The sequence below is a fragment of the Salvia hispanica genome, chromosome 6, assembly GCF_029641045.1.
Source record: "Salvia hispanica isolate PSC_SH4W2 chromosome 6, Shi_PSC_v1, whole genome shotgun sequence".
NCBI classification, from domain to species: Eukaryota; Viridiplantae; Streptophyta; class Magnoliopsida; order Lamiales; family Lamiaceae; genus Salvia; species Salvia hispanica.
Window position 1 is genome coordinate 11,355,826 of NC_142697.1, and position 16,160 is coordinate 11,371,985.

Sequence of the window (16,160 nt, forward strand, 5' to 3'; positions counted from 1 at the left end):
AAACACCTGGTGTTTTGCAAGAAAAATTGCACCATTGTTGTCACAATGGATTGTTACAGCTTCTTGATTTATACCAAAAGTCTGCTGCTATCCCTTTTAACCATTTGTTTTCCTTTACTGCTAGAGTCAGAGCCATGTATTTAGCTTCAGTAGTAGATAAGGCAACCACATCCTGAAGCCCTGACTTCCAGTTTATGGCAGATCCATAAAGAGTGAACACATAACCTGTTTGAGATTTCCTTGTGTCCATATTCGTGGCATAATCAAAATCATAGTATCCAAGTATTGCATCCTTCTTCAATTCTGATCTCTGTTCATACAGGATCCCCAGATTACCAGCACCTTTCAGATACCTCAAAGTCCACTTTAAAGCATTCCAGTGCTCCTTACCATGATCTATCATGTATCTGCTGGTTGTGCTGATAGCATAGGCTAGATCTGGCCTAGTACAAATCATTATATAAATCCATTTGCAGCTGATAACTCTCATCATCACTTCCTTATCCACCAAAATCCATGTTTTTTTTATGATGAGAGAGTTAAATTCCTCTTTCATAGCCTTTATCCACTGCTTCCTCTCTGGTTCATTAACTGCTTCTGAGTATGTGACTTGCTTCTGAGTATGTGACTGGCTCAGAATGCTGCAGTTGCTCAGCCACATTTAATGCAAAGAAAAGCATCTCACAATCTGAATATCTTGCAGGCCTTCTGGTATTAGTTCTCCTTACCCTATCTCTTGCCAGTAGGTAATCACTCAAGTCATCTAGTTGCTCACTCACAGGAGCCTCCTGATCACCTATTGACATATCAGCTGACTCATCAACTTCAACATGCTCAACAATCATTTCTGGGACAAGTTCTAACTCCACCTCAAAATCATTATCCACTAGCTGACTTCTTTCTGATGTATTGTGAGCATCCTTCAAACAAGGCATCTGGTCTTCTAGAAACACAACTCTGCTCACCACAATTTCCTGATTGTTAAGCTCTAAACACCAAGGCCTATAACCCTTTACACCTTTCTGGTAACCAAGCATTACACACCTTAATGACCTTGGTTCCAGCTTACTTTGTTTGATGTGAGCAAAAGCCTTGCAGCCAAATGGTCTGAGGTTTGAGTAATCCACTTTACCACCATACCATCTCTCATCTGGTATTTCACCATCTATGCTAGAAGAAGGACATTTATTCAACAAATGAACCGCAGTAGAGACTGCCTCACCCCAGAATTTCTTTTCTAATACAGAAGAAAACAACATACACCTCATCCTCTCCAATAGTGTCCTATTTAACCTTTCAGCAACACCATTCTACTGTGGATTAGCAGGTACAGTCTTGTGCCTTTTCATTCCCTTACTTTTACAGAATTCATCAAATTCTTTAGACAAATACTCTAGGCCATTATCTGTTGTAGGACATTTCAGTTAAGAGCCCTTCTCAAGTTCAACCTCTTTACACTAATTCTTAAACATAGCAAAAGCCTCAAATTTCTCTTTCAAAATGTAGACGCTTGCCTTCCTATAGTATTCATCTATTATAGACATATAGTAGCCTCCTATAGAATTCACATGAGCATATGCCCCCACAAGTCAGAGGGGCATAGTCTAAAGGAGAGGTAGAAATATGTTTACCTGCTGAAAATGACTTTTTCTTGGCCTTCCCCAACAAGCACTGCTCACATGGATCCATCTTTAGCCCAACATCACCACCAATCAGCCCCATCTTGATGAGCTGCTTCAGACTCCCTTCTGCAGGGTGTCCCATCCTCAAGTGCCAGAGCTTCAACTTTGGTATATCAACAACATTTGCTTCCCCAATTATAACAGTAGCATCAAGATAGTAAAGGCTTCTTACCCTCTTAGCAACCATCTTCACTTCTGAGCCCTTGAGAGCTACTATCTTTCCATTAGAAGAAGTAAATGAATACCCCTTAAGCTCCAATGTACCGAGGGAAATAAGATTCCTCTTGACTTGAGGAATGAATCTTACATCACTGAGAATCTTGACAGGTCCATCATGCATCCTCATCTTTATTCTGCCAATTCCTTTAATCTGGCAGACTTGGTCATTGCCAAGAAGAACAGTAGTTTCCACCAAATCTTGGAACCATTCCAAATTAGAACTCATGTGAAAAGAACATTCCTAGTCCATAATCCATGAACTATTATCATTCATCTCCATCACATTCATAACCTCAGTCGTGTCATTCCATTACTACTCACCACATTGCTATTCCCCTGACTCTCGGTGGCTTGCTTCCTCTTCCAAGCATGGCAATCTCTCTTAAGATGCCCAGGATTTTTACACCAGTGGCATAAACGAGTCTCCTTGACTCCAGCGGCTTCAGCCTTTGGTTCATCGAATTTCTTCTTGAACTTTTTCTTGCTGAACTTCTTAATATTGAGAGATTCTGCTTGAGGTTTAGAATGCTTTATTGCCCCCTTTTGCAGCTCTTTGGCCATGAGAGCCGCATGAACTTCTGATAGAGTGATCGGCTTATCCTTTTTCATATAGAACAGCATCCCTCATTTGGTCATAAGAATTAGGTAGAGCGTTGAGGACCAGAATTGCTTTATCTTCGTCACTGATTTTCACATCCACGGCTTCAAGATCATCGATCGATTTGGTGAAGTCCCCCAATTGTTCAGTAATCGACTTATCTTCGACGAAACTGTACGAGTAGAGCCTCATCTTAATATAGAGTCGATTGGCCAGAGACTTGGCCGGATAAACCTCATCAAGCTTGGCCAAGATTGCAGGTGCCATTTTCTCATGATGTACTTCCCTTAGCACCTTATCACCAAGGCACAAGTGCGCCTTGAGCTGCATCTCATCGTACTTCGCTTGATCCTTTTCATCAAGAGCCGTCGCTTTCCCCTTTTCGTCGGAATCCACCGGAGTCAATGCCGCAGCTAGCCCTTGCTGGATAAGAATGGCACGCATCTTCATTTTCCATAGGCCGTAATCTTTCTTTCCATTAAATTTCTCCGCATCAAATCACGTTGCCATCTTCAACTCTCGATCGTCGATTCGATTACCACCGGACGGCGCCAATGGTTGGACAATCGAGCTGAATTTTGTGTAGAAGAAGAAGAGTAATCTTGAGAGAGAAGAACAGAGGTTTTGACAAAAAGTAAAAACTTTATTATTCAACTGATCAATCACACAAGATACAAGCTATTACTCATATGTGAATGAGTCTAACCAACAAGCAAGAACTACTTCTCAAAACCGAAAAACTAATTCTCTTGAATACTATTCCAACGGCTAGTTTTGTAACAGCCTTTCTAACTTTCTAACTAACTCCAATAATGCATTTAGCTGAATATTAATCCACCTAATAACAAATAATTTGGTAAATCATTTTTTATGTTCATCTAGTCAAGGAGAATGGATGCCTCTTCTTTTAGCTTACTCTCTCGATTTCCTACGAATATAAACTTTTGTAATGACACATAGTTTAATATAAAATTAGTAAAATAAAAGAGAGATAAAAAGAAAAGTGTATTAGTAAAAAATGAATCACAAATCTTAAGGCAAAGAAGCTTCCTAAATATTCAGGAAATTGAATAAAATGAAAGAGTTTCTCTGGGAGCAGAGGGAGATATTATTCATGTTTTAAAATGAACCATCTCTGCCACCAGTTTGTCTGTGTATCGGGTGATTGGAATTTCGTGGGAGATTGGTCTTAGTTATCCCACTATATTTGGACACACCTCAATCATCTCATCCCCAACTCCTCTCACCTTCAAAACAACTATAATTGCTAAATTCTACTCTATCATATTTTCCAGTTTCAATACAGGACAAATCTGTGTACTCAGGGTTTTTAAAATTCTAGAAATATTTTTAACCTTTTAAGTTTACGGTTTAACTACTAAGCATAGGGGTGTGCATTCGGGTTTCGGTTCGGTTTTTTCGCCCAAACCGAACCGAACCCGAAAAACCGAATTTAGGCAAAAACTAAAACCGAACCGAAACCGAAATCCAAAAAACCGAAAACCGAAAAACTGAAAAACCGAAAACCGAACTTAAGAACCTGAATTAAACCGAAAACCCAAAATTATATAAAAAACCGAAAATCCGAAAATCCTAAAACCGAAAAACCGAATATAAAAACCGAAATCCAAAAATCCGAAAATCGAAAATCCGAAAATCCTAAAACCGAAAAAAACTAATATTCAATTAATTACAATTCCATATTAGGAATGCAATTTAAGGAAGTAGAATTTACCTGGAGTTGGAGGTGGAGCTGTGGAGAATTGACACGACGGCGTGAAGGGGCGACAGGAGCTCGAGGGCGACAGGAGCAGGAGAGGCGACGGACTGAGGATGGAGTTGGTGGAGATATTAGGGTTAGAGAGAGGAAGAGAGCGGCGGTCGATTCTCACTTCTCAGATTCAGAAACTAGAACATTCCAATTAGGGCTTGTATTTTAGTTATAATTAAATAATAGTAGTAATATATATATATATATATATATATATATATATATATATGATTTTGATCTATGAAAACTAGATTTAAATACAAAAACGCTGAACAATATCATGCGTGGGACATTTTTAGGTCATGGTTAGTGTATTTTTAGGTCATACTAACCAAATATGACCTAAAATGATCTTAACATGACATTAAACTCAAATCTTATAATATGACCTAAAACGGCTTAATTATGACCTTCCGTGTTTTTGATTAATTATTAACCATTAGATCATCTAATCCTATATATATATATATATATAGGGATGTACTAAGATGACAAACCTCTTTATTGTAACACCATACCACCATTTTAGGCCATTGGATCTGAAAATCGTGTGCTTATCATGCTGCCACGTGTAAAAACACGGAGGGGTAGAATAGGAAATTTCTAATTTTACGTTACCAGATTGCAGTGTTGTTCATTGAATATTGCAGTCTTACGACAACAATATTGCAGTTTACCACGACTGCAATATCTAATACAGTAGACTGCAAACCCGTGTTTTTTCACGAAACTTAATCCTAGGCGTCCATTGATGAGATCTAACGGACTATATTGGTGGTATGATGTTATTTTAACTATGGTGGCACCCTAGTGCACCCCTATAATATATATATATATATATATATATATATAAATTCGGTTTTTCGGGTTTTTTACCCTACTGAACCGAAAAACTGAAATTTTTCAATTCTTAAAACCGAACCGAACCGAAAAACCGAACTAAAATTTAAATTTTCGGTTTGGATCGGTTCAAATGTTCGATTTTCGGATTTTTTGCTCACCCCTAGCTAAGCACGATACTGATACGACGAAATGTCCTTTGCCAATCGCCACTAATTAACAAGTTGTATAAATCAAACGGCCAAATGATTATTTTCAGTTAACTTAATGCATCCAGATTTCTAGTTGCATTTTGTTGTGTATTTCATCACAGTGATGTTATGTCAATGTCAATATCGCTTGAATCAAGTGGAAATGAAGCGCTAAAATGTACTCCAACAAAAGCCAATCAGAATAAACTCGAGAACCATGCTCCTATTTCAATGCTTTTCCATAATCCATACATATGATAATGTTTCTTTTATCTTGCATATTGCATAAAAGCTTTTAAAAAAAATAAAAAAGATCATTGTATCAAATTAGTTTTCAGGTACTAATAAGTATAGTGGACACTGGACCGAAGCAGAAATCATAGTTTTATTTGATTATCTCTATTTCATCATTCATCAATAATAATTACTATTAATATCATGGTTATTCACTATTTATGTGGATCGATACACACAACCGACCGGTGACCACTAGTCGACATATAATATTATTTATGAAAGCAATCTATACTTTAATTATAAGTACTTATTGGAGGTTGCCTATTTTGGATATGTATCTCTTACTCGATTGCAATTATGAGTCTTTCCCTCTCCTTTTCTTTTTCTAATAAAAACTAAAGAGATCCCCAAACTTTGTCCTACCACTCCATCAACAATATATAATTTGAGAACAAATTGCAAGTGGGAAAAAGTATTTAATATATATAGAATCCAGCTTCCAATAGAATGGAGCAAGCAAACTTTAAAATCTTTAGGAACTGAACTCACGCATTCGAAAGGAATTTGTATCTTCTTAACAGTACATAAAAGTGGGTACACGTAATTTCAATACATTACGATATATTGAAATGTATACAAAATATTGAAATGTATACAAAATTATGTGTTGATATTTTAATATTATCGTGTTAAAATTTTTAATACATTGCGTTGATGAGTTAACAGATTTGATAAGTTAAGAAAGTTAGCAATTGATCACACCTCAAACTATGTATGTATGATTACCCTGTTATAGTAAAAGGTCAATTATCAAAGTACTGGTAAGACTAATTATTTTCGGAAAAATAAAATAACCGAAAACATTACAAAATGTGTTTGGTATTTCATTCGTTGGTAATTTATTGAACACTAGTGCTCGGTAAATAGCAAAATTATAGAACAGACACGAGATCTCTTTAATAAACGATCATTTTCAAGCGAAAAGTTGAAAACACTGTATGAGCACCACTTTTACTTGGTAATGATTTATTAATTATACTATCTGTAAATAATTTGATCAAGACATCGAAACCAAACGAAAGCATGAGAAAAACATAACTTAGTTAATTGCTATCTGAAAAAGTAAACTTGGAGAAGATGATGTTGGTTTTCTTTGATTTAACTGTAGTATAAAGATACGTTAACCGGGCGTATTACAACCCAAATGAAGAATGAAGATAAAAGTATAATAAATTGAATTGAAATAACAAAACAATAACAGAAACTATAAACAGTAAAGATGTAAGCCGAGTTGAGGAGTCTTCTTTCCGAAAGACGAGATACGCCCCGGTAGTGCTCTCGAATTGGCTTGTCGTCCCCAAAGATAAAATGGTTTCGTCTTGTTCGTTGCAGCACCACAAACATAACAAGCTCCGGCGAACTGGATGATGGTGAGGGCAGAGCTTCGACGGAAGACTATGCACAAAGAGGGAGAGAGTTATGCAAAATGATATGCAATCTTGTTATGTCTAGTGTTGTGTAGAGAATGCAATGGATGTATGCCTATTTATAGGCCAAGTCCACTCATGGGCATTGATGGAGTCAACGGTCATTATGTGTGCCATGATGGCTTTGACTGTAACTGTCGGGGGTTACTAGCCGTTGCGGGAGCTAGAGGAGACTGATGCATCTGGACACGCTACACGACGAGGTTCATCGTGAACCTTTTGGTCACACAATGCGTCGGGGTCCGTCGTGGACCTCTTGGGACCCGCTATATGTCGGGGTCCGTCGTGGACCTTTTAGCACCCGTTGTGCACTTGGGTCCACTATAATTATTACACCTAATAATTCATCTTATTAAATCAATGTTTAATAAGATTGTCTCCACCAATGTGGGATAATTAACTCTTTTAATTAATCCCTTGGTTTTTATCTCATAGTTCTTTTATAGCTCACCACTGTGACAAACTTTAATTCATAATTTCTCACTCACCGAGAATCAGTTTAGAGAAAATGAATATACCACAGACATTTACCCAAAAGCAGATCGTCGCTATTGCATTTAATTTTACAAAATTAAATGTCTCGTCACATTTATATTGGTCAAAGTCCATTGACCAAACACAATTCCAACAGATGAATTTCTCTGATTTTAGAAGAATGAAAAAACTAAGGCCCTACTTGGTATGGTGGAATGGAATGAGGAGGAAATGGAATGGAGATGGGAATGAAATGAAGGTGGGAATTGATGACAATTTCACTCCATTCTTGTGCTTGGTAAGCACAAGGAATGCAAAAGGAATGGAATTATTATTCCTTGATTGATTCCATTCCTATGTTTGATAACTATAAATTAATATGGAAATGGAATGGAATGAAATATGAATAATTAATATGTTGATTCTACCAAAAAAACACTACATGCACTTCACGCATTTCACACACTACACGCACTTCACACACTACACACACTACATACACTTCACACATTTCACACACTACACGCACTTCACACACTACACACACTATACACATTTCACACACTACACACATTGTGTGTTGTGTGTAGTGTGTGAATTGTGTGTAGTGTATGAAATGTGTGAAGTGTGTGTAGTGTGAAATATGTGAAGTGTATGTAGTGTGTGAAATGTGTGTAGTGTATGAAATGTGTGAAGTGTGTGTAGTGTGAAATATGTGAAGTGTATGTAGTGTGTGAAATGTGTGAAGTGTGTGTAGTGCGTGTAGTGTGTGAAATGTGTGTAGTGCGTGTAGTGTGTGAAATGTGTTTAGTGTGTGAAATGTGTGTAGTGCGTGTAATGTGTGAAATGTGTGTAGCGTGTGTAGTGTGCGAAATATGTGAAGTGTGTGTAGTGTGTGTAGTGTGTGAAATGTGTGAAGTGTGTGTAGTGTGTGAAATATGTGAAATGTGTGTAGTGTGTGAAATATGTGAAATATGTGAAATGTGTGTAGTGTGTGAAGTGTGTGTGTGTAGATTTTTCAATTATTAAAAATTTCAAAATTTTAGTTTTATTATAAAATTGTGATGATATTAAATTTTAATATAAATAAAATAATATTTATATAATTTTGTTAAAATTTAAAATAAGAAGAAAGGAATATGAAATGGAATGGAATGACCTTTCCTTAGCTAAATGGATGTAATGGCTATTCCCATGTGGAATGAAATGGTGACTCCAAAGGGAATGGTTATTCCTAAGAGCAAAATATACCAAGCAAAGGAATGGAATGGAGGTAGGAATGTCATTCCATTCCTCCATTCCATTCCACCACCATACCAAGTAGGGCCTAAGTAAGAAACTGAAAAAACAAAAAAGGAGTAACAAATTACAAATTTAACGGCTATCATGATCGAACGGCTCTGATGCTTAATCGATGCTTTGTTTAACCTTGTGCACCCTCTTTCCCTTGGAAGATGACTCATTTTCTTTTATCTTTGTACCAATTAAGAAGACTTAGTATTAAAAGCAAATACACTTTTAATTATACCATATTTTTTCTCTTACTTTTTCCTCTTCACTTAATACACAAAATAAATAAAATTCAATATCGTCCAATGAAGGCATCATCTTCCTTGGAACGAGGGAGTAAAGTTGACCAACTTCATTCAAAGTTTTCTAATTTCTCTCTTGGTAATGCCTATGTGAGCATGTGTAGGGTTACAAATCCATTTCACATCAGAGTGAGAGAAGTTGGAAGCTAGTATATAAAAACGTTGTCCAACTCCAACTAATCTTCAGGGGGTGAGGAGGAGCCACGCCCACACCTAATTGGCTCAAAGAGGGAGGGTATGTGGAGGAACAACCCTCCCCATCCCGAATTGATGTGAATCTCGCAGGGAGGGAACGCTAGCAACGCGTCCCCCCAGCCATGTAACGAGCAATAAGACAACGTTGAATTAATAAAGACAACGAGCAATATTTCTAGTTTGGGCGGGGGTGGTGTACACACTGTCCCCAACATATTTTAATTTTGATATTGATAGAAAACACAACAAAAGTACTTCCAAATAGTAGTAGTGTTTACGTTATTTCAGTTTTTGTTATGCATAGAAAAAAAGGATAAATACATAACTCATACAAAATATTTCACATTTATTTTATATTAATACAAAAAGTTTGAAGTTTATATAAATCAAGCAAAAAGTTTTATTCGTGTTTCAATTTAGTACATTTATACTATGTGCTTAAATGGCGTTAACTTTTTACTTATGCAATGCATAAACCATAAAACAATAATGACATTTTTTGTACTAATACGAAACAATCATACAATCATATACTTTTTGTACCAACATAAAACAATGATTAAATATTGTGTACTTCAGATAGACAAATAGTTAACGTTGTTTAAAAACATACTAATGGAATGTACTAAATTGAAACACGAATGAAACTTTTTGTATGATTTATGTAAAACTTCAAACTTTATGTACTAATATATGAAATAAATGTTAAGCATTATATATCAGTTATGTATTCACCCCTACATAAAACACAAAGGTAAATATATAAGTTTTGATAATAGAAAATATGTTGTCATTAACCGAAGGGGTGTGGTCGAGTTGCATTGGACTTGTCCATCCTTAACCAAATGATCATGATATTGATCCTCACTAGGTCCGCCGGTGAATACGCTTAATTAAAAAAATATATATGTGTCGTCATTATGAACAGGGGCGGAGCTACGGTGGGGCATGGGGGGCCCTTAGGCCCCCAGCCATTTCAACTTTAACTATAATATATATATTCGAAAAATATTTCTAGTAAATTAGGTGGCCCAGTTGGCAAAGTCTCCGGCCTTAAGAGCTTACCAGCAGAGGAGATGCCTCGATTCCCACTCAACAACTATAGTTTTATATATTTGCTCAATGTCAATAATGTATTTTAAACTACTTTTGCCCAATGTAATATTTTATTTTAACTACCTTTTATCGTAATATAACTAATAGTTTTTAACTACATTTTATTTTCTAATATCTATAATTAAACAATTTTGTTTTACTTATGGAAAAACTTAATTTTATTACTAGTAGTTTTAAGTAGGTCATCACAAATTGCTTATATCAATTATTCTTGAAGCGATTAAATTTGTTTGATATGCATTTATTCTTGAGTACTACATATTTGAAGGCATTCTTTTATTTTTAAGATTTTCTATATGATAAAAAAAAAAGGCAAAACATTAGAGGGTCTACCTCCGACTACTTGCGATGACAAAACATCAAGAGATACCCGCAATTATTAACAACGATAGAGCTAAAATTTTTCTTCTTTTTGGGCCTCCCATCGTAAAAAATCTGGCACCGCCACTGATTATGAATGTTGAAATTGAAACCCTTCACGTCAGCATTGAAATTTATTATATTCGGCAAAATAAACTCAAATTTGGCTCAATTGTGCAAAAAACAGTACTCGCGATTTAGGTATGTCGAAGTTAGAATAAAAGTAAATAAACATTTAAAATTTTAAAAGATATGAATGATCATAATTGATAACATACTAATTGAACGTCTATATTCAAGTAATCATTAAAATGAAATATATTTAATTTTATAAAACAATTCTGTATGTATATGCAAGTACCTATATTTGCAGTGGTTCAGGTGGGATAAACGTTATACTAGTATATAAAATGGATTCTATAAGAAGATAAGTCCAGCTAATGGAATTATTATTGGAGATCGCATCTTTACCTTTCGGCATTTCTCGGATTCAATTAGGAAAATTTCCATTAAATTGTTGCCATAAACAGAAAACTCAAAAGTTCACGATAAAAGCAGATGTGTGAAAACAGAAAGCGGTCGAAAAGCCGTAAAATCCATTGAGAAAAAGTTGATTATTGCTAACTTTTTGCATACCGTATCAGTTGTATTTTCATAAACCCACAAAAAATATAAAGCAAGTAAAATCAAATTTAGATCTTGAAGATGAACTACATTCACACGATCTTAATTAGAAAATGCTAAAATGAGAGCCGTGCACACTCTATAGAATTAGATTGGTTTGCCTTCATTTCATATATGCCACTAGACACTAGCTATATGATGTAAAATGGAGTAGATCTTTGGTCTTTAGATTACAAAATTGATAAGGCTTCGTCGTACTTCATAAATAAATGCCTAAGCTATGCGTATAAGATGACACTAAAACCTAAAATGGAGTAGGTAATTAGCTCCACTTCCACTGGTACTCCAAAATGAATTGCAATTTTGGTTTTTGAGTAAAATATATACTCCCTCCATTCCATAGTAATGGAGACATTTTTTTCGGCACGGAGATTAAGAAAAACTGTGTTAGATGAGTTAAGTAAACGGAGAATAAAGTGGAAAATGAAAAAGGTGAGACATGAAGAGAGAAAAAAGCAAGAGAGAGTAAAGTAAATGTGGAAAAATGTGTAGACTTTTACTAAAAAGGGAAATGACTCTATTACTATACAACATATCAAAATGACAAAATGACTCTATTACTATAGAACGGAGGGAATATATTTTTAGGTTTGACTAAACTAAAACCAAAATCTTTTTAAAATTTTGATTTGATATAACATTTACCTAAATGGGTTTGGATTTAATGTAAAAGATTAGAGATCCTCCTATAGTTACGTTAGTCTCAATTAGTCCAGAACATAGAAAGTTCAGCGTTGACGTTGGGCAGGCAGAACAACTATACAATTGATTAAATCGTGAGCAATAAAACTTTAATCTGGACCTATCTCAGCTTAATGAAAGGAAACCACTTGCAATGAAAAGCAGCTACACAAAAGAGAGAAATTGAAGTCTGGATTCCATGAACTCAGAAACAGGAGCCACAATCCGAATTCGGAAAAGGCCTGAGGAAAGATGGTATTAAATTAGCACTATAAATAATAAATAAGGCGAGTAGTAGCCTCGAGCCCCGATTGGTGGGGTGAAGTTCAAAAAACTAAACAGTGTTAATACTGTTTAAATTAGGAATTAATTGGGTAGGAACAGAAAGAATTGAAGCAAGAGTCGGTCTGTAAATGAAATCGCTGCTCTGATTCCAGTATCGCCATATTCAATTCATCTAGTAGGAACTGTACACAGATTGAGAGAGGAAGGGAGGGAGCCCCCTCTAATGAATTGCAAATTTAGAGAGAGAAGAAAGAGAGCTAGGTAGTGTGTTTTTTTAGCATATGTACTCACTTTATTCGCTCTTAATTTCGTACTCCCTCTGTCTCACACGATGCCAATAAATAAAATAGTTATAGTGAAGGGAAAAAGTAAAATAAGATAAGTTGCATATAGTTTGGAAAGATGATAATAAATGGAGGAGGAAAAGTAAACTAAAAGAAAGAATAACTACAGAGAGAATCCTCATCTATATTATTATCTCTTTTACTTTATTTTCACTTTAGCTATTTATAATTATTTACACAAAATATGTAGTAAAAAAAAAATAGAAATGTGCCAATTAGGTTGGGACAGAGAATATATACTTAGTATCTTTGTATATATCCATAATACGAATCCAAACCCTACATAACATAGATAGAGATAGAGAGAGAAGTCCTCATTACATTGATACAGCATAGAAATGGGTCCATTGTCCTCTTAATGAATTCAAAACCTTTTTTCTGTAAAGACACGATCCGGGTCTGCGGCTCCTCACTCCACTGTCCCCCCCTTCTTCTTCCTCGATTGCTTCTTCTTCAAAATAGAGGAGGAGTAGAGAAGAGAAGAAATTCTGTGGTGAGAGTTATATATCTATCTCTAGCCCGCAGAGGTAGCGCAGTTGGTTCAGAAGGGACAAAGTTTGCAAAAATATATCTGATCTCTACACTACACATGGAAGATCAATACGGCATGGGCGATCTGCGGCAGTACATGAGCAGCCGCCCTTTATTTCCACCGGAGTCGCTATCCAGCCACCCGTACGACATGCTCATCTTCCGCTCAGATTCCGGTAATAACACCGCAGGAGGTGGTGCCTGCTACAGCGGTTTCGAGAGTTCAGGAAGATGGCCTCGCCAGGAAACGCTCACTCTTCTGGAGATCAGATCGAGACTCGACCCCAAATTCAAGGAGGCCAACCAAAAGGGCCCCTTGTGGGATCAAGTCTCAAGGTATGTCTCAATTTTCACTTTAACCTAATTTTCCACATTCTAGGTTGTTTAATCAAACAACTAAATTATCATCTAACCATTTCCTGTCTAAAATCACCTTCAAATATGCTATCATGCCTGCATCTGTGGTTGGAGATTTAATCTCAAGCCCTCTCCTCTCTCTCCTCCACTTTCCCTTTTCCAAAACTACACTAATTATTTAATTAACAAAACTGGAATCCAATTCAAAGTCCAGTTCAAGATTTCAGCAAACTAAATAGATTTCTTACATTTAATTTGCTTTATTCCAGTGTGACAGTCACCTTGCATCACTCAGTTTCTGCAATATTGTTTCGGGCAACAAAATTTCCAACTTTCCAGCTGCAATAAAGATTAGTTTTTTGGGCGTTTCTAGTAAACGTTTATTTCGAGTTTTAATATTCTAGAAAAGACGAGAGCTGCAACAGCTACTTTCTCAATTCCACACACGCAAAAATATGAATTAATGTTTTTATTTTATGTATGAATAGTCGTATTCTTCTAAATTGGGTTGCTCTACACAACTGTATCCACAAAAACACATGAGTTCTTCCTTCCTCAGCAAACATCAATATCACATGAAGATTTCCCCTAGTTTCTGAAAAGAAACTAGGGTAAAGTAAACTTCACAACCACATCATCATTTATTAATTCTCCATCATTATTCAAATACTCACTTCGTCCTAGCCTGAGTGACATATTTGTTTTTGTACGTGTTTTTAACAAATAATACTAATAAATAGTTAAAAGTGAAGAGAAAATATTGTAGAGATGAGTTTGTTTTTACATTATTCGCTCTCTTACTATTTTTCCTCCACTTTTTCACAAAACTCATGCGAAAAATAAATGTGTCACTTAGCCTGGGACAGAGGGAGTGTAAGACTAAATAAAATTAAAATCAGGATAATGTCCGAGGAGCATGGATACCAGAGGAGCAGCAAGAAATGCAGAGAGAAATTTGAGAATTTATACAAATATTACAAGAAGACGAAAGAAGGCAAAGCCGGAAGACAAGACGGAAAACACTACAGATTTTTCCGACAACTCGAAGCCCTCTACGGCGGCAGCGAAGATCCAGCACCTCCTCATCCCAACCTGTTGACAACTTCAAAGGTCTCCGACGCGAGCCTCAGCCTGTCGAACTACTCAGAAGCCGACACGAGCTCATCCGATGACAGCCATGGCGGGTGGAAGGCTAAAATTAGCGATTTCATCGACGCGCATATGAAGAAGATGATGGAGAAGCAGGAGGCGTGGATGGAGAAGATGATGAGCGCGATGGAGGAGAAGGAGAGGGAGCGGGCGGCGAGGGAGGAGGAGTGGAGAAAACACGATGCGGCGAGGATAGAGAGCGAGCGCGAGTTCTGGGCGAGCGAGCGCGCGTGGATTGAATCGCGCGACGCGGCGCTCATGGACGCGCTGCACGGACTCACTGGGAGCGGCGTCTGGCCGGAATGCGAGATCAGCAGGCTGATGCAGCTGACGGAGGGGAAATTCGAGGAGGAGATGGTTTGGGAGGAGATCGCGAGCAAGATGTCGTGTTTTGGATATGAGAGGAGTGCTTCGGTGTGTAAGCAGAAATGGGAAAGCATCCATAATTATGTGACCAAGAAGAGCAAACATTATTGCGATCAAGGGAATATAAGCTTAAATCAGAATCAGAATCCGAACCCGAATCCGAATCCGAATCAGAATGCGGCGGCTGGCATAAGCGAGAGCTGCTTCAGGTACTTCATGGGAGATGATTATGGAAGGATCATCGACTGAGATCAAGGATGCTTCAATAATTGGGTGAAAATCTAACTAACTACTACATGTGTTAGTTTGAAGAAGACCTAATTGATGCTACTTTGTAGTAATATTGATTTAAGCTTTTGATAATATATGTGTCTTTTTTTGGGGTCGAATTTTTTTTTCTGTTGAATGATTGAATTACTTTCACCAGGAACTTATCTAGTTTTACTTTTATTATTATTATTATTATAATTGTTATTAAGATGGGGTTGTTTCCTGTAAATGTACTGTTTGACAGCTGCATTAATATTAATTTTAAGATTTACTATTAGAGTACGTGTTTATGTGCGGTGGATGGGATACATGAAAACATTAATCTTTTTTTCTGGTTCCTTTCTTTTGTTTACATTAAAAGCTGAGTCCTGTATACATTGATTGATGGGGTTCAATATAATTCCTCGAGAAGTTATTATGAAATAAAGTTACTCCATAATAAAGTTACTCGTCCACGATTACAAGTCCATGTTTGGCAAGGCAAATTTTCAGAAATGGAGTAAAAAATGGATGACAAATGGCTAGTAGAAGGTGAGTAGTACATTTATATACTAGCTTTATAATTAAATATGAATGAGATAACTTTAGTAGAATATAATGAATATGATTGGGAAGTTTTATTGAATTAATTTAATATTTTTATGTTATGGATATCTATGATTTGCGAGTTTAAAATGATACTATAAAACTCAGTTATATATAAAAATTGATATGCGGTAAAAAAAAAGTAG

The 16,160-nt window shown here is 36.3% G+C and overlaps 1 protein-coding gene across 1 annotated transcript; it reads left to right on the forward strand.

Annotated features, from left to right (window-relative positions):
- The first annotated feature begins 13,045 nt into the window (after positions 1-13,045).
- On the forward strand, positions 13,046-15,706 carry LOC125204696 (trihelix transcription factor PTL-like). The gene is made up of 2 exons (XM_048103404.2): positions 13,046-13,623; positions 14,544-15,706. The coding sequence occupies exons 1-2, from the start codon at positions 13,115-13,117 to the stop codon at positions 15,406-15,408; spliced, it is 1,374 nt and encodes a 457-aa protein (XP_047959361.1). The 5' UTR covers positions 13,046-13,114; the 3' UTR covers positions 15,409-15,706.
- Positions 15,707-16,160: the final 454 nt, after the last annotated feature.